This window comes from Rhincodon typus, chromosome 21 (genome assembly GCF_021869965.1).
Source record: "Rhincodon typus isolate 14 chromosome 21, sRhiTyp1.1, whole genome shotgun sequence".
NCBI lineage: Eukaryota > Metazoa > Chordata > Chondrichthyes > Orectolobiformes > Rhincodontidae > Rhincodon > Rhincodon typus.
In genome coordinates, this window is record NC_063352.1 from 45,170,007 (window position 1) to 45,193,455 (window position 23,449).

Here is a 23,449-nt window from a genome sequence, read left to right on the forward strand (position 1 = left end):
CAAGATCACAACACAAAGCATATTTTTAATCTTTTCATGGTCACTTCAGCAAACAACAGACTATTTTGAAGGATGAAACAGAAGTCTTTATAAGTCACATGACAACCACTTAAAGCACTTCCTACTGCATTCAATTTTTGAACAAAAGCTTCATTGGAAATGTTGGAAAAACAGTGTACAGAACAAGAAAAGGACAAACAACTTATATATGCAAATGCATGATCTTATAAATGCAAGGCACCTGAAGAGTCAGCACATCATTTCACAATCGATTTAATGGTTTAATATATGGATAACAAACAAATTACTTCACGTTAAAATCAGAGTGGTATTTTTACATACATACGTTGAAAAGCAAACAAGAAACCAAGAACTTAACACAGTTACACTGCAAAAGCAATTGATACTGTTTAAACACAGAAAATCCCCTACAAAGAATAGAATAGGAAATTATTTTTGGCACTTCATTTACAATTTCAAACAATAGGATTGTTATCTTTATATTCTTACATATTGATATTCTTCTGCTTTACAATCAGGTTTAATTGATAGTACTTCACATTGCTTTAGCAAGCTTCATTTAGTGAGGTAAATGTCCAAATGAAATATTTAGAATTCCTAAATTTAGCAATTTCTATCAATCTTGTAAAGATAAATACAGTTCTATCAAAATGTAATTTTAATACATAATAGATTGTGTAAAGCTCAGTATTCAACTACATTAAGTATTTCACACTCTTGTCCTTGGTTTCTGTTTGAAGACAACTAACATTCTAAACTTAAAGTAACAAATTTATTGACATAAAATCATTACCACAAAGTTCAGAAACAATTCACTTTTCAGAGATCTCAAAAACAACCTCCCCTTTCTTCCAACATATATTTCAATCCTGTTCCTCCCCCGAAAGAAAAATTTGCATTTCTTTAGCACCTTTTATGATCTCAGGGCAGCCTAAAGTGCTTTATAGCCAATGGTGTATTTTAGAAATGTGATTTACTGTCATAACGAAGGACATATAAAGTAAAATTTTCATGCAGCAAATTCCCTCAAACACCGGACAGCCCATAAACATATCATCAGGGTATCTTAAGCTGTACAAATGAAAACACTGCAAAAGCCAGAGGTCTGAAATAAAAAACAGCAAATACTAATATGGTCACCAGCTCTGGCATCTGTGGAGAGAGAAACTCAGTTAATATTTTATGTCAACAAACTTTCACCAGAATCAGAATCCAAAGAAGGGTTATCAACCTGAACCATTAACTTAGTTTCCCTCTGTATAGATGCTGCCTGGCCTACTGAGTATTCACAGCATTTTCGATTTCTGTTGGTTGAAAGATAAATATTAATTAATATACTGGGAAGAGATCCCCAGCTCTTCTTCGAGGACTGCTATAGAATATTGAACCATATCTTGAGAGAACAGAGAGGGTTTTGCTTTTACCGGTCATCCAAAAGCTGAAATGTCAGTCAGCGCAAGATTCCTGTGACACCACACTGAAGTGTCACAACATGGATGAATATGCTCCCATCTCTGCAACAGTACTTGAACCTACCACTTTCAGACTAACAGCCAAAAGCACAACTACTGTGTCAAGGCCAACAACTTACAGCCCACTGCTTCTGAGACTTCAGTGAGTTCTATTCACTGTAATTAATTTATTTAAGCTAATTAGCAATTTGTTACTTAAATTACTTCAGTAGTTTCTTATTTAATCCAGTTTGTCCAATATACATTGCAGTTATGTATTATAGATTACCATTCCATTGTACCATTCCACATTAGAACTGTGTTTGATACCACTGACCAAATCTGAAAAGGTTAAGAATATTTTCTGTAATGACACCTCAAATGCAAAGCTGAGGCTACCATAACCAAAAGGTACAAAAACCTCAGGAATCGAACACTTCTCAGACCTGGTAATGTACTTAATTCTTCAGCTATTTTTCGTAAGAATTTTAACACTAACACAGTACTCAACTAATGCATTTTATGTTGTAGAAAGTTTAATTTTAATCAGTGCCCTATATACATTATTAGATTCAGAATAAGGTGCACAGTGCCCATCAACCAGCTATATTCTTTTGAACAAAATTAATTGAGTACTTGAGAAGATTAACTCTGAAAATAATTAATGTTTGTTTATTGTGAGAGAATACTCAACATTGGAAAATATGCAAAAACAATAAAGAATATTGGAAGAATGGAGCATTTACATCAACTTGCATTTTAAGTATTTTTCAAATTTAGGTTGATTAAATTTATTTTTTAAAAAAATCATGGTCAGTTACATTGTACAGTTTTAGTTAATTCAAACTGACCATAAATATTTACCATACAAGAAAAATTGTAACATTTTATCTAACAGCATGTTTTACTAAATTATTTCTAGCAAGATTCTGGTTAATGGATCAAAGTTAGCATGTGGCAAATATTCTGGTAGGGCTCCATGAAACATGGCCTTTATTTGAAGTATTCATATAGTGTTACTCTTCCCAATGCAAAAAACAACTAGACTTTGTAGCTTCGTCCATTTTACATTCATACTTCTATACTGCAAAACCACATTGTAATGTGGTAATGAACATTTAAATATTCTCTAGTTAGCACAAGAGCTTTGTTATGCTTCAATTACATCAACCAAAGGGAAAAAGTGTAGATTTAATAAAAAACATACCTTTATATATCAGCTACCAGCTTCAGAGAGGGCAGTATTAAAATTGAGAAATTGCAAGATGTGATTTCAACCTGCTGCCTACGTGTCCTCTGTTGCTTCTACAACTGTCAGTTCTGAGCGGGCTTGGAGAGTTGAGAACTCTATTACTTAAATCAGGGTTCCATCGCAAAATTGGGTTAATTTAGTAAAGTTTTTGCTGATCAAGGTTGCTAGGGTTAAAAAAAATACAGCTAACTGTAGATCAAAATATCTGACTTAACAGTTCAGTCCTTTATTGAACACTACATAGCAGTCAAGGGAGTGCCTCAAGAAAACCTTTCAATTACGGTTTTTCCTTGCTGCTGTGATGTGCTGGCCTCCACTGACCTGTAACCCACAAGCCTCAATTTAAGGACTCCTCTCCCGCATTGTTAGACCCACAATCTCTTCCTCTCTCCTGCCAGACTGTTGGTCTAATTCTCACCTCCCTTTCCCAATTCCCGATATTTTCTTAACATCAGGTAGTGTCCCCTATGGTCCACAGCTGAATTCTGCCACTTGTCATGCAAGAAATAGAATTAAGCTCAATTCAATGGGACCTCCACTTGCCTGCATTTTGGCTTCCCCCTCTATCCTGCTAATTTACACTCAATTAATTCATTTTTTGAGCAGACTAGCAGTGGGAATATATGGAAGCAGTGAACAAAATATAGCTAACCTAATCTGTCTTTGTATTAGCTACCAACAAATAATGCCAACATATTTATTTGTTTAATCCGTTATGCTTGGTATAATTCAAATATAGAGATCAAACAAAAAACAAACACTAGAAATCTTAAATAAGATCAGTAAATGCTGGGAATACTTGGCAGGTCCAGCAGCATCTGTGGATGGAGAAACAGAGTTAATGCTTTAAGTTGAATAGGAGCATTCTTCAGAACTGACAGCAGGTAGAATTGTGATGGGTTTTAGGCCATTGAAGGGAGGGAAGGAGACAGAAGATCAAAAGGGAAGGACTGACGAAGAGGGTGACAGAGATTAAATGACAAAGATGTGGTGCAGCAAAAGGCACAGGGAATGATAATGAATCTAACAAAAAAAAAATTGTCCAAAGTGAGTTTAAATGCCAGAATAATGAACAGCCCTGTCTGAAATCAATAACATAAAAACAAAATTCACATTGACACATGGCAGAAGAATAAAGTTCATGGTCTGAAATTGCAGAACTCAATGCTGAGTGCAGAAATTCCTAAACAAAAAATGAGATGCTGTTCCTTGAGGTTCTACCGAGTTCCACTGGATCACTGCAGCAGGCCAAGGACAAATTCATGTGGAACAAGTGGTGAATTAAATGGTAAGCATTCATTTATGGAAGCTCAGGATCATGTTTATGGATCGAGTGCTCTGCAAAGCGGTCAGTCCAGTCTGAGATTGCTCCTGCCATTGTAAACTGCATTGTGAGAAGCAAACACAGTTGTCTGAACTGAAAGAAACAAGTAAGTTGCTGCTTCCCCTGGAAGGAGGGTTTGGGGCGTTAGATAGAGAGAAGATGTAAAAAAAAATAAGGCTTTGTACTTCCTGTGACTGCAAGACAAGTGCCTTGATTGTGGACCATTGTGCTGGAGGTAGCAAAAACAACAGAGGCTGATTTTTTTGATTCAAAAGCTGATGTGATTGGAATTGAAGACAAAGGGAATCCTGACATTGGTGTAGGAAGGAGAGGAAGAGGTGAGAGCAGAAAGACAGGAAATAGGCTGGACACAGATGAGGAGCCTGTCCAACACAGTGATGGGGAATGCACTGGAATGGATACATGTAATTTGGCAGTCCCTTAATAAGTAACATATTGATTCTTAGCAGGACAGTACTCAGGCTTTCTTCAATGTGTTGTTCCAGTCACAGATACATTTCAGATTAACTTACGCTTCCTTTGTCATTAGAGGAATACCATTCACTGATCCCACTGCATACAAAAAATGCCCAGAGTCTTGCTGATGTACTAATAAAAATACTGCACTCAGTTTCCAGTATCGTAACTGGTGCCTACATTTTTAAATAGACGTGAGAGTATAAGAAAAAAAGCAGTCAGCTTAAAGTTGCACTATTGTCAGATATGGTCATTATTCCCTAAATTTATGCCAATTATTAGATTAACATTTTTAGCAATAATTGATTTTCAGAAAAACAATCTTTATTCATCCATGGGACATGGACATCACTGGCTAGGCCCAGCCTTTATTGCCCATGCCTAATGGCCCATAGGGAAATTAAGAGTGAACCATGTTGTAATGGATCTGGAGTCACACGTACGTAATAGCTGCAGATTTCCACTCCTAGAGGGCCACATGGGTTTTTACAGCGATTGACATTGGTTACATGGCCATCACTACAATAGCTTTTTATTTCAGATTTTCACTGCATCCAAATTTCAACATCTACAGGGATTTGGACCTATGTCCTCAGAACACTAAACTGGGATTACTGGTCAAGTGACATTACTACCACACACTCCATCTGCCTAATGGCCCTTCTTTTGGTGACATCAGGGCTATAGCCAAGTACTTCACTGCTTTTTTAAATGCCCGAGCAAGCCATTCAGTTCAAGGATGCTTAAGGATGGCCTTGTCATAACATGCACATCCCATCAAAGAATTTTTAAAAAAAATAAGCTAATGAAACATGTCAGTGACTACTGCTGTTACAGTTATCCTAACTGTTTACGAATTACTACCTTGTTCTAGGATTTAATTTTGACTTTCACCATTTGAAAGCTAAATATCAGATGAAACTCGGAAACCAAAAGGCTTCATTATGAATGATCTTAAAAGTACATAATATTTTGCAGGCAAATTTTTTTTGCCAGCAAGAAATAGAACAAAAAGTTCATGTACATAAATATATCCAACAATAAAGACAGCAGGGCGTTCCTTCATTGATTTGTTTTCCATTTACCATTAGTCGCTGTATCGTATTCTGTAGAAGTATTCCTTAATTTCAGCATCACTGAAGACATCGTGCCCCTTGTTCAGACGTCTGACTGTGCTTAAAGAGATGGCTTCTTTGAGTTTTTGTTTGATAACCGTCAATGGTCCTTGTCTGCTTCCCACAGGCTGCCCTAACAGCAGTACATTGCAAGCATGTCTGCTACGTTCAAATAAGGCAGCTGAAACAAAACATATGATACCGTTTTATTTTGCTGTAAGGAACATTAATAATACCATGCCATCAAAATGACAATCAAGTAATAGCTGTCAATAGCAGACATGTGATAATTGCATTTCCTTTAAATTCATACATTTCTCCACCTTTTTGTCCTATTTTAGACGTTGAGATTCACTCAATTTATCAACCTATTTTTAAAGACTATTTTCTATGATGTATTACCAGCAGAATGTGGCTGACAGAAGGTATGAAGGTCATTTTAACATCACCAGTCTTCAGGAAAAGTGCAGATATCATTTTACAGTATTTCTCTCTAGGTGTCTCAAGGTTGGAACTACCCTCTACATTTCTGCAGACCAGGATTAAACTGTGGCAAAGCAAAGTAACTCTCGCTCTTTGTAAGGGTTATTTCAACAATCTTTAAGGATTTGGGCTGTGTAATGACAATACATTGCAACTGAGAGAAGAGTGGTGAGAGAAGTTGGGGAAAAATGATAAAATAAAGAAGCATGTTTTTGGGAGAGGGTGGTGGCAGAGGGGGGTAAACTAAAACTGTGTATACAGAAGTCTGTTCCACTTTCTAACTTGTATCATTGTAACTACAGAAGATATCTGGTATACATTGTATTTGGAACTTCGTCAGGAAGAAATTGAAGGCTTTGTTTTTCTTATGCCTATCAGAGCAAAATGCAATCTTAAAATGTCCTTCTTCAATTGAACTTCTAAATATCCTAAATTGCTGTTCAAGAATTCCCGTAAATTCACTTTCAAGGACGTTGGACTACACTGATGTGGACAATTCACAGCCCGAATGGACATACATGCCACATCCACTAACAAGGACTGAACAATATTCACGGGGTGATAACCAGAATTTATGTTGGTCCAGTCCTCGCACTGGCAAATTTCATGAACATCAGGTGAATGCAACATAATCATTGTTAGTCAGAAAATTCAATCGGGGCCTTCTTTTAAATGAGAAGTTTTCAATACTGTTCCTGCTAGTTCACAATTTCATCAAGAAGGAGAGTTTCACAATTGGCAGGTGCAATTCAATAATCAAATATCAAGTCCCACAGCAAAAAGAAAATGCATCAAACAGGTTTCAATTGAGATAACAGAAATCTGATGTTAGATTAACTGAAATGGAAGTAGTAAGATTGCTGAGCTCTACGATAGCTGGTGAAGATACAGTAGATTCACAGAGGATGTCAAAAAAATTTAAATTGTCAAAAAGTGAGAAGTGATTTGTTGAAACATCTATGATTAACAGGAAAACAGGTACTTGGGTTGCACTGATCATGAAATAATGTACAAGACACAAAATGTGATATTGAACCCGAACAGAGTAACAATTATTTGTACAATTCTTTGCCTTCATGGATACCGTATTAAGAAGGGCATTAGAACAGATGCAGAAGTTGGCAAGCTGATATTCGCTGCCACACATCTGGCCTACAAAGAGATAGGTAGAAGCAAGTTGTTCACAGTTGTAAAGAGGATTCTGACAGGCAAACACACTGATGTATAAAAGTTTTTTTTTTTAAGTGCATTGACAAGGTAAACAAGACAAACAGTTGTCATGACAGGGTATCAGAATGTTGAAATATTTCTGGACATATTCTATGTGCAATTATAACCTTTAAAAACAAAAGACTCCTACAGCCAAATGATAACTTTGGATATAAATTCACTGCCCACCTGACAGAGTTCCGTGTAGACCCATAGAATGACATGCCCAGCGGTCCCACTAATTTCTTTTTCTTCTGAACTGACCTCCAAGGTCCAAGTGCAGCAACAACTTCCGGAATTGGAAGTCAATGTTGCGTTGTGTGGAACTTTAGAGCAGCTATGTGGGTAGCCACACAACTTGGAGGGAATGTTGTCACACTTGTACAGAATCAGGAAACTTCAAACAGAAAGACCAAAAAGAAAGTGATAATGAGAGGCTGACTCCCTCCTAGCACGAAGCCATTTCGTGTAGGCATGTTTGTTTTTTGTCCTTCCAGGGATATATAAAAATGGGGTTAAAAAACTGACTTAAATCCTGGTCCACGTGTATTAATGGCCTGACTACTGTACTGTCAAGGTTACAGTTTAGAGGACAGCCATTAAACACCAATGCACTGCTGGAAAGAAAATACCACCAGCCAGCCACTGTCAAAACAAAACCAAGGCAAATAACTTTCAACCAACCTGCAGTACCAATGTCCACACAACCATAACCATCCGAATGGCCACAATATTCTACTGTCAGGCCTGCCCAGGATTGAAGCCGCATAAAATGACTAAGTCGTCCAAGGTTTTTGAAAGGATTTGTGGCTCGGGTTGTTGTTGCAGTTGTTGACTTGCTCGCTGAGCTGGGAAGTTTGTTCACAGACGTTTTGACACCATACTAGGTAACATCATCAGTCCGCCTCCGGTGAAGTGTTGGTGTTCTGTCCTGTTTGCTATTTATGTGTCTCGGTTTGCTGGGGTGGGTGGCATCACTTTCAGATTTGTTTCTTAGTGGTTAGTATATGGGGTCCAGCTCTACATGTTTGTTAATGGAGTTCCGGTTTGAGTGCTAGGCCTCCAAGAATTCTCGTGCGTGTCTTTTCTTGGATTGTCCTAGGATGGCTACATTGTCCCAGTCGAACTGTGTCCCTCTTTGTCCATGTGTATTGAAATGAGTGATAGTTAGTCATGTCTCTTGATAGCTTGTTGGTGCTCGTGAATCCTGATGGCTAGTTTCCTTCTGGTCTGCCCTATGTAATGGTTTTGGCGGTCTTTGCATGATATCTTGTAAATAATGTTGGTTCTGTTAGTTGTGGTTATCAGATCCTTTACTCTCGTCAGTAGCTATCATAGCATAGTTGTCGGTTTGTAGGCTACCATGATTCCTAGGGGGTGGAGCAATCTGGTGGTCATTTCAGATATGTCCTTGTATGGTAGGATGACTAGTGTCCTGAAAAGCATAGTCCACTGGTACCTACACAAAAGGTAGGCACAACACGTCCAGAGACACTAGTCACCCTACCATACATTAAGGACATATGTGAAATGACCACCAGATTACTCTGGCCCTAGGAATCATGGTGGCCCACAAACTGACAGCTACACTAGGCTAGCTACTGACGAGAATAAGGGATCCGACAACCACAACTAACAGAACCAACGTTATTTACAAGACACATGCAAAGACTGCCAAAAACATTACATAGGGCAAACCGGAAGGAAACTAGCCATCAGGATTCACGAGTACCAACTAGCAACCAAGCAACATGACCAACTAGCACTCATTTCAATACACATGGACAAAGAGGGCCACCAACTTGACTGAGACAATGTAGCCATCCTAGGACAAGCCAAGCAAAGACACGCATGAGAATTCCTGGTGGCCTGGCACTCAAACCAGAACTCCATTAACAAACATGTAGAGCTGGACACCATAAACCAACCACTAAGAAACAAATCCGAAAGTGATGCCACCCACCCCAGTAAACCGAGATGCACAAATAGTAAACGGGACAGAACACCGATGCTTCACCAGAGGCGCACTGATGATTTTACCTAATATGGTGTCGAAATGCCTGCGAGCAAGCTTATCAGCTCAGCGAGCAAGTCACCAACCGGATGACTAAGTGGTTCTCAGTTGACATAAAATGACTGAGGAAGATTTTTAGCTGAAACAGGAACTTGCACAGTCTGCTGTTTCAAACTATAAGTTGGAGAAATTAGATGCTTTCATAAAGGGACTGAGATAAAGCTAACACATAATGGCATATGTTATGCAAAAACAGATTGAGATGCTTGTATAGAGAACTATAGTCAAGTTATCTGTAGTAACATACGTGACGTAGCAAAGCATAGTCATGTATTAAATTCTATGGCAAAGTAATATAACAAAGTTGTAGTTATTGGAATGAGGTCAGCCAAATAGAAATAATAGAATACGAGTTCCCTGATTAGACTAGGTTAATGGCCCCAATCAGGGAGTCCTGGTTGACGAGATAAAACAGGAGTGTCAGGGGTTCTGTTCACTCTGGGAGCCAGCTCTGTGCCAGCCAGGTCAGTGTTATGTACTATGCATGTGTAAATAAAGGGTGACTTGGTAACAGGAGTTATTTCAAAAGTACAGCTACCTATCAAACATGAAAACGGAGTTTTAAACATAAAGCCATTTTGGGACATAATTGCATTCCTGTGAAAGTTCAGTCTAAGGTGGACTGAAGAGACTCCCTTTTATCAGCGAGGGAGCTAAAGCCTGGAATGTGGTTGAATAAAATGTATTGTAAAGGCCCAAGGACAATTGATAAGGGAGTCTGAAAAACATCATGATCAGCTGAAAGCTATCCGTGCACTTATCTCAAAGTCACATGATTAACTTGATTGGATGTGTAAGTAATCAATTAATAATATGATTGGTTTGTAACAGCCAAAGGCAGGTGAAAAGCAAGTGTATAAAAAATGTATGTTTCCTTTTGTTCAGTGCAGAAAACTCTGGACTGGTCAGAGGCTCTCTCCCTATCATATAAAACAATAAACTCTTTGATGCTGGACCTGCGTGTCAAGTGATTCACTTCACCATTCCATCCCAACACTACTATCTACTCTTCACCAACAACTCAGAGACTAACCTTTTTCTGTATATCTTTTCTCACTTCTTTCTTTTCTGTGGACTCACTTTTTATTCCTAGTCTGTCTGTATGTGCGTTATCTTTTTAAATTTTTCCTATGTTCAGTAACTAATAAACTCACTCTTTTGTTACCTTAAGCAAGTCTGGTTAAAATGATTTCTTTTAAAGCATACCTTTCTCCCAAATCAACAAAGTTATCCCGAGGGATGGGTCCCTTTTTAAATTAACCTTGTTACAACCAATCAAGGGGGTGAATGAATAAAGGAGGGGGAGCGAATAAAGAAAGAAGGGGAGCGAATTCCTGCCTCCTTGCTCAGGAGCTTCACAATTTGCGTGTGCAGTCTGGAATCATAACAAATTGAGAAATCTTGTCTGGGAACTGGTTGTAAACCTGTTCACCAGTTGCCCAGAAACAATAAGACAGAAATGAAACTCATAAGCAGGAAGGTAAATGAATATTAAAACAAATAAGTACAGATGCTGGAAATCTGAAACAAAAACAGAAATTGCTGCAGGAACTCAGCAGATCTAGCAGCATCAATATTTCAAATCTGGTGATCTTTCTTCGGAATTCCAGTTCTGAAAATGTTAGTTCTGCAAATGTTAGTTCTGCTATCTCTCCCCAGGTGCTGTCAGACCTGCTGAGATCCTCCAGCAATTTCCATTTTTGTTTAAGGCAAATGGATAGATTTAGACTCAATGTTTCATACGGGACAGTGCCTGTTTGTGCCAGAACAGAGTTGGTCAAATATGGGCAAATGTTAACGAGTTAGTATGGAGATGCAAAATATTTTGAGGAACGGAGATGTAATAGCTGGAGTTATAACTTCTCTCACTTGAGTGAAGTGGTTCTGTAAGGTAAAGGGTAACATTTATATGAACTAGGTTTCATATGCTGACTTGTATCAGTACCACTTATTGCTCTCAACTATCCTTTCTTCTACATATATAAAAACTTTGCTCAGACACTAATAAAGGCCCTGTGATTTGATAGTAATGTGGATCTTCACTGTAAATATTAATGGAATGAGATCAGGAACAGGAACTAGATTTATTCTTCTCTAATTTGAAGCACTGCAGGCAATGGTAGGATTCCTGCTGCTATTATGGCTGAATCTGTTCAATTGTTTTGATAACTGGACAGAACCTTTCAGTCTGTTATGCGTCAGCTATGCCTTTACCAATGCAGTTCTTGTGGGAACTGTCAAATCACTATACATTTGAGGACATACATTAACATTTTCATTAAGCAAAGATTACTAGTTTCATATCCAATTTATTCTTGGTCTTTACAAGTAGCCAAATGAAACAAACTATACTGTATTGAGTATCTGTTAAGGATGATAGTGAGTAATTTTATCCAATATATGGTGAAAAAACTTACTAGTAAAGGAAAGCACATTTTCAGTAGTGTTTTTTAGCTCCAGAATTATGTATGGATGTGATGGATGAACCATATAGAGATAATGTCTATTCTCAGTTAAATCTTCTGGCATCTGAATAATAAAAAAAAAATGATTAAAACATACTGTATCCATAAAATATTTTGAGAGAGAAAATAATAATATTCAAAAGAGGAGGTCAGACCAGGTGGCCCATTTGAAGGAAAACATCAGCACAGATCTGGAAGTTTCCTCCCTGCAGTAGGGGTGAAAAAGGAGGTGGACAGGTTTCCTGTTGAGGCTTAAGCCACGCCGTAGACTGGAGACAGGCTCTTAGCAGAAGCCGGTATGCTGAGGTCGCCCTTAAATCTCCCCTCTTCCAACAACACTGGTGCCACTGCACTTGCAGTACACTGCCTTATTTAGGAGCTCCTCTCCACGATGACAGTCATACAGCCTCGACACCACTCATATTATGCTGCAGGCTTGTTCATTCCCCACCCCATCTGATATTCTTAATTAGCTTAACTTTTTGCCTATTCTTCTGAAATTCAGAGGGTCATGGGGAGCTGCCTTCATGGACCGGCGCAGTCTACCTGGTCAAGGTAGACCCACAATTCCATTAAGGACGGAGTTTCAGAATTTTGACCTAGCGACATTGGGGCAATGACGATATATTTTCAAAGAAGCAGGAGGTGCCCACATGCAGCAAGACCTGGACAACATTCAGGCTTAGGCTGCTAAATGGCAAGTGACATTGACACTAGGCAAGTGCCGGGTAATGGCTATTCATACCAATAGAGGATCTGAGTATCTTGTCTCTTTCATTCAGTGGCACCACCATCACTGAGTCAGCCCCACACGACTGTCAACACCCTGCAGCAATACCATTGACAAGAAACTGAACTTGACTGGCCATATAAATACAATGGCAACAAGAGCAAGTCAGAGGCTGAGAATTCCTAACTGCATTGTGAGTGGACCAGCTCCTCAGTGGTTCAAGAAGTTGCCTCATCTTCTTCAGGGTAATTATAGATGGGTAATAAATGGCCTGATTGGTGACACTCACATCCTATGTACAAATAAATAGGCAGATCTTTCTTTTTCTTCTGTTCCATTACTTATATATTGTTCATTGCACATAGTATACTATTCACCACATCAGCACCTGGTAGTATTACTGACTCTACAAGTAATGCATCCAATAAAATAAAGTATTACCAATGGTAAACAAATATAGCACAAGAAATAAATTCTGATCTTAATAGCTATGCTACAATGAGAAATATCAAGCTGACTTGTTATTTCGGTCTCGATTTTTCAAGACTGCTCTAAACGAGGAACACTTTTTGCTAAAGGGTCAGACAGTAATTTATGCAGTAATGCTCTATGAATAATTCCAAGAATTAAAAACATACATTTGCCAACTATAAAACATCAGTTTTAACCTTTCACCAGCAGATTTGTATCTAGAAGTTTGAATGAAAATATTATGGGTAACTAAATGTGTCAATTTGTACCGTTCACATTAGCGCTCATTTAATCAGTCTTTGAATTTATTTTCTTACTTTAAAAAAAACACACTTTAGCAATAAATCCAAACATCACATAAACATTCCTTTTACTACTATCAAGTAACTGACTTACAGAGCCATTGGCTTGTGTTGGAAGTTCACCCCAGAAAAGGAAAGCTGTTTGGGATACAGTGTTGATGGAGGATGGTTTGGGACAGTTTTTTCTGCATATTAAATCCTCTTCCCATAGAATCTTGCCATTTTCACCATCAACAATAGTAACCTAGAGAACAAATCAGTATCAGATTTTTATGATTCCCAGCAAATCTGAGTTAAAGTGGTCTTACGTTGTGATAAAGCTGTACATCATTTGAAATTTGGTTTTTAAAGAAGAGGCAAAATAAATTTGTGGCTTCAGTTCTAGGAGGAAAATGTTTTATTTTAAAGAGGTCAGAAAGTCATTTGGAATAGTGAACTAAATATGTAATTTCCAGCAAGGCCAAAGGGTCTGTTTCCGTGCTGTATGACTCTATAATGCATTTGACTTGTGCTTAGCAGGCTACCTATTCATTGACAAAGTGTTTACAAAGTTGAACTTCTATGACATTTAGAAGAACAGACTATTTTCTTTTGAGTGCAGTTCAGAATCAGGTTTCAATTCAGTAGAATAATTTCACCCAGCAGAAAGGCAGGTTAGATTGTGAAGTCTCTGAACTGTGAGAGATCATGCAAAGGTTTTCAAGCTACCAAAGCTGAAATGAATCCATTTCATCAGAACTGGAATCATCATTCTGGGCCATCAAAATCGGACAGAGTCGATTAAGAAACTAAAGCGTTAAGATAGGAGAGCACTTCACTGGGATTGAGCGCGTATAAAGGATATTGCTTGGAAAAAGTTTGAAATTGTATTTTGCTGTTTATGCTAAGCTCTTTCTAAACTGCCTTTTCCCCCTTTTGCGTAATGAACTTGTGGTCTTTTGTTAAAGAACATTGGCAGCCTTTATGAATGCATTCTGGCATTGCCAGAGGTGGTGGTAGCAGCATTCAAGAAGTATTTATATGAAAACATGAATAGGAAGGGAATAGAGGATTACGGATCCTGTAAGTGAAGACAGTTTTCGCATGAAAGGGCAAAATGTGGCGGCACAGGCTTGGAGGACCGAAGGGCCTGTTCCTGTGCTGTATTGTTCTCTGTTCTTTACTTAACCACCACAGTAACCCATTGGAAAAATTAAATGTATGATCTATCAAACTAGATTTCACTACGGGATCTGACCTGTCCAGTACTACCACCAGATGGGACTAAAACAAGATTAATATTGAATTACTTACTTATACATTTTACTTAGGTGCTGTTTTCCAATGGGGTGCAATAGGTTCCTTTACTTTTCAGAAGAAAAATACAATTTTTCCCATCTAAAATTCATATTATCATCCATTTTTGTTCCTCTGACAGGAGAGAAGGTAAGCCCCCATCTGCTCCCAAGCCATGGCAACATGACTCAATCACGTTGAGTTGTGTCTCTATGGCTCAGTTGATCGTCATTCATATATTTCAATACAAGGAAAAACCTAGGACCTGTCCAGCCAACCCGTTGTATGGTCAATTAATATCAAACCATTTGGAGTTCCCGGTACAAGATAAAGCTTATTTTTAGACACTTTCTCAGACAATTCTAAATAAAGTAGCCCATTCATTCAAATAATTGGATTAAATGACATTGTATGGAGGTATTTGTGGCATCAAACCTTCTTTCTGTTCTTTTCAATGAAATCTTCAATTAGGAAATCAAACACATCATCAGCGTTGAAGTAACCAGACACTGGTGCTCTGAAATTGAAGTTACATTGTATATTTTTTAAAAATAATTTGTAATAAATGCTGCAGATTAAAATTGTTTCTAGTAAAACCAATCCATTTTCATTCAGTAAACCCAAGGAAGCTCAAATAAAAAATAATACGTAACAGCAACTGTATTATTTTCCCACAAAAAACATTTGGAAAAAGGTTTTGTTTTAGTGCATGAACTTCAGGCGTAATTTGAACGCATTTTTGAAAAATAGGTGCTCATTCAAAAGGTAGCTAAAACTCAAACAAACTAATAGTAGATGCTTTCTCAAAGACAGTAAACAAGAATGCGTTATTTATCAGTTTCAGCAATTAGTGAACATCTTCCATCCGCTGTGCTAGGCTCCCATTCAGGGCCACTGAAAAGTGGGTGACTGGCATAAATTACAATACGAATATAGGAATAAATGGACAGTCAGGCAAGTCTGTAATTGGAAAGCTGAAGGGTCAAACTTTCACCAGGATGAGGAGAAGAATGCTACCAGTTTGTTCAAATCAAACATAGTAACCACCAACAGAGTAATGGAAAACAGATTTGCATATTTAAGAAGAAATCTTACTTATATTATAATTATTGCTCTGCACATTAGCCCATTGTGAACTAAAGCAACTTAGCAATTTGGATGTGTTTATTTGTTCCTTTTTCGAAGAAATTGCAGGGGCAAGTGGGGGATGGTCCAAAAGTGGTGGCATAATGATATGTCACCGGACGAGTAACCCAGAGCTGAAACCAATGCTCTATGGCCAGGGGTTCAAATTGCACCATGGCAGCTGGTGGTATGTAAATATGATGAATCAAATCTGGAATTAACTTTAGGCTGGATATTACAATAGGTTAGGTACTTTGCTCACCACCTTCCCTTGAGTTCACCCAAAATTATAGGGAGAGCGATTGCCAAAATCAGCTGTCCATGGAAATGGGTAATTAAGGGTCAAGTGAGCTTGTTACCCTGCCTTTGCCATAACACAGTTGGTGTGGGTGAGAATAGGCAGGTTGTGTTCTTTTTTTAAGAAAAAGCTTTTTAAAGAGTGCGAAGGAAGATGGGTACTATCTTTGAAAGGTGGGCCCTCTGAATTGGCCCACTAAACCTTCAATTGCAAGGGCTAGTACTGTTGGGCCACAAACGCTAGCCTTACCAGCAATGCTCATATCCCACGGAAGAATTAAACCTGTGACCAGAAACATGGTAGAAGGTAAATTATATAGGACATCACCTTTGTCCTGTCCAACAATCCCATCTGGCTCAGATATCTGCCCACATTACATCATTGTATAAGCACATGTTTGGACAATACAACTAAATGTACAAAACTCTTACAGGGATCGACAGGGTAGAGTCAGGAAGGATGGTTCCCCTAGTTCTGGGACCTAGAACCTTGGGAAACAGTTTCAGGCCATTTAGGGCTGAGACATGGAGGAATATCTTTACCAAGCAAGTTCTAAATCTTTGGAATTCTCTATCCCAGAGGCTGTGGATTCTCAATCATTGAACCCATTCAACACAGAGATTGATAGATTCCTCAACATTAGTGCAGTAAAACGGGATTGCGGAATAAGATCAGACATGAACCAGCCAGATGAATGGTGGTGCAGACTCAAAGGGCTGAATCGCACATTCCTCCTATTTCCATTGTGAAATGAAGTTACTGTATGCAGAAAGTGCATGGTGCCCACTTAAATGAGACCAATGATTTTGAGGTGGGTAGGCCCTACCTACATTTTTAAACAGATTACTGACCCTAAGTATCTAGTAAATCTACAGAAAGAAGTAGTACTGCCTCAGCCATAGATATAACAACAATGTACCCTTGCATTTGAGATATATTATGGAGCCACTGTGTCTGCAGGTTTTGTCCATCCAAAAGCTCAACCCTGTCCTCAGTACTGATTAACAGTTTTCCAGCATTCTTTCCTTGTACATGGACTGCCTGAAGATACTTCGCTGTTCTGGAACTGCATGAGAGAAATAACAAGAGAAAAATATTATAAAAGATTAACAAATCAGACCATTATGTGCACTTTACACTATCCATGGATTTTATTAATCAATACCACCAAATTGTACAATGTGAAAATACATTAAGCAAGATTTTTGATATTTGTCAAATAAATGTTAATTTCTCCAAGAAACTCCAAGGTAACCAAATTGCTGATATAAATTGAAGGCTTCATTTTTTAAAGGTATGTAGTCATTTAATAGGAGAAACATACAGGCAAACTTACTTATGGATTTGAATCATTTTTGACGCTGGATCAGTCTTTTTCTCCCACTCAGAATCTGATTTGAGAACATCTGCGTTTAGTTTGTCTGCTGTAAGTGACATTCCAGTTGCTTGTAAATAAATATCTTTCAGTGCCACTCCTTGCACAGTTCCTGTAGTTTAGGAAAATAATTTCATTTACTATCTTTTCCATATTGAACCTGTATCTGTTTAGAAACTAAAGGTATGACAAAGAGTAAGGAGAAGAAGTCCATCTCTTTCAATGAGTCAGAACATGAGCTGTAATAAAAACAATTCAATATTGTTACTAATAAATTTCTCATATAAAAAAGCCATTCAGCCAAACCCATCACCATCCAAATATTCCTTCACATTTTTATCTTCTCATGCCAAGCACTTTAAACTCTAAAATCTTGCATAAACAATGAGCTGCTAAGGAAGGGGTTCCAGAATGCTGATTCTGCGTCTGCGAAGGAACCAAGATTCTATTCCAAGCCAGAAGGATATATGGTAGAAGTTGGGGATTTGGAAAGTGCTATCAAAAGAACCTTGAAGAGCTGCAGTGTATCTTGCAAATAGTACACACTGCTGCCACTTCACAATAATAGTGGAGGAAGTGAATATTTAAGTTGGTGGATGGGGTTCCGATCAAGTAGACTGATGGTGTTGAACTTGTTGACTGTTGTTCAAGCCCCACTCATCCAAGCATGTGGCGATTATTCCATTACACTCCTGACTTTGATGATGGAGAGGATTTGGGGAGTTAGGAGATGGATTGATCAACTCAGACTTCCCAACCTGGACCTACATGAAGCAGCATTGTGCTGACATAGCTGGTTCATTTCAGTTTCTAAGCAGTTATTCAATGATAACAACCATAACCCTATTTTGTAGGAAGTTGGTAGTGGTCGATTCACCAATGATCATGAACTGATTGTCAAGAGGAGATGGTTACATTCTGTCTTCTTGGAGATGGTCATTGCCTAACACTTGTGTAGTAGTAACATCCCGCAAAGAACAGTGACATAAATGGCCACATCATTAGTGTTAGTGATGACAGTTGAAGGAACATATTCACCAGGCCTTCAGGTCAACACCTTTCTTTAAATTCAGAGATATGAAGCTGACATGATATCTGAGATTATGCACTCTGGAGTGGGTTTGAACCCACAACTTATTATTAAAAATCATGATTGAGAATTAGTTGATTTTGTTGAGCTGCAAGTATTAAAAGAACTGAATGTAAAACAGTAAATACATTGGCTTTAAATCTTACAAAATTCCCTCAATTCTGGAAAGAACCAACTGCTTTGGGAAGTAACAAAAGTAACTCGTTTATTCAAGGAGGCAGATGGAAAGCAAGAAACTACAAGCAGTTTTGACCAAACAACTGTGATAGGAAAATGCTGAAATCTATTATTAAGGAGATTATAACAGGGCACTTCGGAGACCTTAATGCAATCAGGCAGAGTCAGCATGGTTTTGTGACATGAAAATATTTGACTATTTTATCAGAGTTTTTTGAAGAAGTAACATAGGAAAAAGGGAACTGGTGGTTGTACTGTACTTAGGGTTCCAAAAGGTATTTGATAAGGCATCACATCAAAGATTATTGCAAAAAATATGAATATGTGATGTTGGGGTCAACATTAGCATGGATAGAAGCAACTGAAACAGTGTTGTTTATTTAAGATGGAATAGCTTATAGAAGTAGGATGTTTTGCCACAGTTATAGAGAACATTGCTGAGGACACATTTGGAGTATTGTGTACAGTTTGGTTTCCTTATTTAAGAAAATATGTAAATATGTTAGAAACAGTTCACAAAAGGTTCACTTCATCAGTTCCTGGGAAGGAGACAGTTATCTCATGAGAAAAGGTTGGACAGCATGGACCTATAAACATTAGAGTCTAGGCGAATGAGAGATTCCTATATTTTTAAAGTGTGTTCCTTAGGTGTATTCTCTCCTACCAGGGGAAGCATCCTTTCAGCATTCAATCTGTTAATTCAATCTGTCAATCACGACATTTTCAATAACATCAGTAAGGAATTCAGAAGAAACTTCTTTACCAAAGAGTGGCCAGAATGTGAAACTCACTATCATAAGGAGTGGCTGAAGTGAGTAGATGTATTAAAGGGGAAGCAAGACAAGCTTATTTGGAGGAAGAAAGTGGAAGGATACAATGATAGATTTAGAAGAGAAGTGATGAGTGGAGTAACGGAATAAAAACACTTGATAGAATGGTTGGGTCAATTGGCCTGTTTCTGGCAAAGGAACATTGTACAGGTTACTGAACAGATTACAACAGTGTGCCTGGTTGTGGGCACTTCATATAATGGTGATACAATGATCTTGGAAAAGGATCTAGAGACCTAGAAAGCTACAAGAGTAATTTCAAAGCTTAAATAATCACAGTTGTAAAAATAGGCTCAAAGACCTTGGTCTCTTCACCTTTGAGTTGCAAAGACTTTGTGGGGTTGACCCAGTGAGAATTATAAAAAGAAGAGATAAATGTTGTACACTTCCTAATACAATTTATTTTTAAAGGTTTCACAAATTTCACAAACCGAACCTGCATTTCATTGTGCTATAGAAACTGGATGCATTTTGGCTGTTGTTGATTATCCCACACATCTTCACATGCTCAGTAATTTTATTGAGTAATGGATTTCAGGAAATTCCTCAACACTAATACTAAGCAAGTTGATTTATGCGCTACTCAGCATTCTTCTCTCTGTCCAAACAGAGATGTGACATTATTAACCATTCATCCCAGTACAATTTACATATTTATGAATGGCTAAAGCACTCATCTCTCACTTCAAAACCCCACGATGCAAATCAGCATCAACTTTAAAACTCTAATTTTCGTCAGAACCAATTCCTTTACCACAATTAAGAATTTTTCCCACATTCTTCTCTGGTTTGTCCACATTCTCACTTGCACTTTCAAAACTTACACAATAGTTAATACATCTTCTTTCCATCATCCTTTATAAATCAGATAACCTTACTTCATCCCCTTCCTTGAGCAGATGTATATTCTATAATTAGTTATTTAACTAGTAATATTTCTTATGAAACCTTTCCCTATTTCCTTTTCTATTATCGACAGGCCTTTTCATACACGATTACTCCATTTTAAGGAGTAAATACTTTCCAGGAAACCTCTATTTAAATTGAAGTAAGTTTTCTTTCTTTAAATCTATGTAATATCATGAGGTGAATTCCCAATACAAGATTTTATGGAACATAAACTTGCAAAATAAATGTAATATTTCAATGGGAATGTGGAAAAGAACCAAAGAGAACACTTTAGTTTCTGCTGTTTTAAAACTGTTACAAAATACAATATACAGTTTGCATGTTTTTTGCGAGCTTGCTTTCCCCATGTTAATTTGTTTCATCCACTAAAATGACTAGGCTGCCTGCATTTCACATCTACGGCCTTATGCTGTTCCATTACCTTCAATAAAGAGAATGTAATAGGCACCGGTGTTGGTGATGTGAATCAATGGGCTTAAAGATCCAAAGTTTTCAGTAACGTTGTGGTACACCTCTTGACCAATGGGATCTCCAATCCTTCCAGACAACAGTCGCAAAATTAACTTGCTGACAGAGCTAACCTGAAAGAAAATGTACAACTATACATTAAAACATACACCGTTTCAGTTTACAGTACCTTCCATAAGACAAAAATATTTAGTTGCTTGGAACTACTGTAATACAGACATAACAAATGCCTTACAATTTTGGGAACAGTCTGTTAGTTCAAGGGATAAAATGACCGCAATTGTTTTGCTTGAGACCTGATTATATGTTAATTGGTCAATCTCAGCAAGGGTTATGGGAGGTCTGTACTTCATCTTATATTCCTTAAGGACTGGATCAAGGACTCAGAGAAAGAAATGCCATGTTTCCCCATCCTTGTACCTAGCTGCTGACCAACATTGAAAGTGTTCACCATGAATCAGTTGATAACACCAGCGCCTGGAAGGTTCCTTGTCTGAGTTCCACTCCAACACATGAGTACAAACATCCAGGCTGACATTCCAATGCAGTATGAACAGAATGCTGCACTGTCAGTGGTAACAACTTTAGGATTAACTGTTAAACCATGCTCCAACCTGCCCGCTCACACAGATGTAAAAGTTCCCATGGCACCTTTTTGAAGGAAAGAGCAGGTAGGTTATCTCTGGCGTCTTGGCTAATATTAAACCTCAAGCAAATTGGCTGCCACGGTGCTTCCAGTATAATTGCAGTGACACTTCATGAGAGCACCAGATTAGCTGTAAAGCATCTTAGGGCACCCAGTGAAATACAAATATAAACCTTCCTTTTCCTTTCCAGGTATGGGCCTTTGTCTTAAACAACATATCAACAGTGTTATGAACATGAGCCAATGATCTCCAGAAAAAAACCTTTCAACCAGACCACAAAGCTCCTGGCTCCTCTGTTCTCTGTGCTGGTGTGTTCTAGGTTATGTGGACTTGAACAATTGCTTTATAATTATCAATTTTTATCAATCATGGGCCAACATTTACTGTTCTTATAAAGTGCTAAAGTACCATTTCCCATTCCATGTGCTGCTAAAGTAGCCTTTTTCCCTGTGCTCACAGAAAACTAACCTTTAGAAGCAGAAATTATGTACATAAAAATAATAGGATCTTTCCAAAGTTGTGCTGTGACCTGAAAGAGTAGTGAAGAGAAAAGAACAGGGGCTGAGAGAAAAAGTTGAGAGTGAGCGCTGAAAATGCATGTATCTGGACAGCAAGAGCTTGCAGGGAGTGAGAGAGTGCTGACTGGGGGAAGAGAGAGAGAGATCGAGAGAATGAGACAGTGCTCGCAGGCAGAGAGAGAAACAGAAAGCGGAGAGACAGAGCGCTCGCGCCGATCGGGGTGGGGGGTGGCAGAGAGAGCGCTCGCGCCGATTTGGGGCGGGGGGGAAGAACTCATACAGATTGTGGGTGGGGGGGGGGGCAGAGACAGAACTCATACAAATTGTGGGGGGGGGGGGGGGCAGAGAGAGAACTCATACAGATTGGCGGGGGAGGAGCAGGGAGAGAACTCACACAGATTGTGGGGGGGAGCAGAGAGAGAACTCATACCAATCGGGGAGGGGGAGGAAGAGACAGAGGTCGCACAGATCCGGTAGTGAGGGGGTAGCTCGCACAGATCAGGATTGGGGTGAGAGAGAGAGAGATCAAGGAAGAAAGACAAAGAAAGAAAGAAAGAAAGAGATGGAGAAAGGGAAAGCACATGCTTGCAACGAAGAGACAGACAGCACAGAGATGGTGGCTTTATTACTTATATTCAAGCCTCAGATTGGTAGGTTTGGTCTGCCAAATACAGGTTTACATCATAACACTGATCACCCATGGCAACATACCTAATTAGGACATTTCTGAAAGGAAGCAAAGGGTTTGACTGGGGAAATAGAAAATGAGAAAAAAAGTCACAAAAATAGAATCTAGAGATAAATCAGAGGAGCCATCATTTAATGGGTGTATTCCATACACTACCTTACATTGGAAGGAAAGTGGAAGAAAAGATTTTAGTAAGGTTAGGGAATGGAGTAAAAACATAATATTAATGACGGACTTCAACGACACTGATATTACTTGGTTGGCAAAGAGGAAAGCGAATGAAGTCCCTACGATGTGAATCGGACTCTTTTCAAATCCAATGAAGCCCAACAAAGGGAAAATGGGAAATGACTCAGTGTAAATAAGAGAAGTAAACATAATGTAATACACTTTAAGAAAGAGACAGACAGTTCACTGGTAACCATGTTAACAGATTAGAGAATAGCTGATTTTGAAGGGATAGAAAATAGTACACAGCAAAATAAAATGAGCAATGATAGTGGAAAACAACAAAGAATATAAACAGAAAGATCAAACTAAACACTTTATTGATGAAGACATAAAGGAAACAATTAAGTTGTTCGTATGATACATAATGAGGCATATTAAGGGAGTATACAAAGAGATTACGAAATTTATGTAAAAATTGTAAAGTCTAAGCAGAACCACAAAATT

The 23,449-nt window shown here is 38.2% G+C and overlaps 1 protein-coding gene across 1 annotated transcript in view; it reads right to left on the minus strand.

Moving 5' to 3' along the window:
* Positions 1-23,449, minus strand: part of LOC109936727 (protein FAM234B) — a 48,787-nt gene continuing 25,338 nt past the window's right edge. The window contains exons 2-8 of the mRNA XM_048609760.1: positions 20,875-21,034; positions 17,409-17,559; positions 16,992-17,138; positions 15,085-15,166; positions 13,469-13,618; positions 11,824-11,935; positions 1-5,821 (exon numbers count right to left, since the gene is read on the minus strand). Of these exons, the coding sequence (XP_048465717.1) occupies positions 5,613-5,821; positions 11,824-11,935; positions 13,469-13,618; positions 15,085-15,166; positions 16,992-17,138; positions 17,409-17,559; positions 20,875-21,034 (1,011 nt within the window). The 3' untranslated portion in view covers positions 1-5,612. The remainder of the gene's footprint in view (positions 5,822-11,823; positions 11,936-13,468; positions 13,619-15,084; positions 15,167-16,991; positions 17,139-17,408; positions 17,560-20,874; positions 21,035-23,449) is intronic.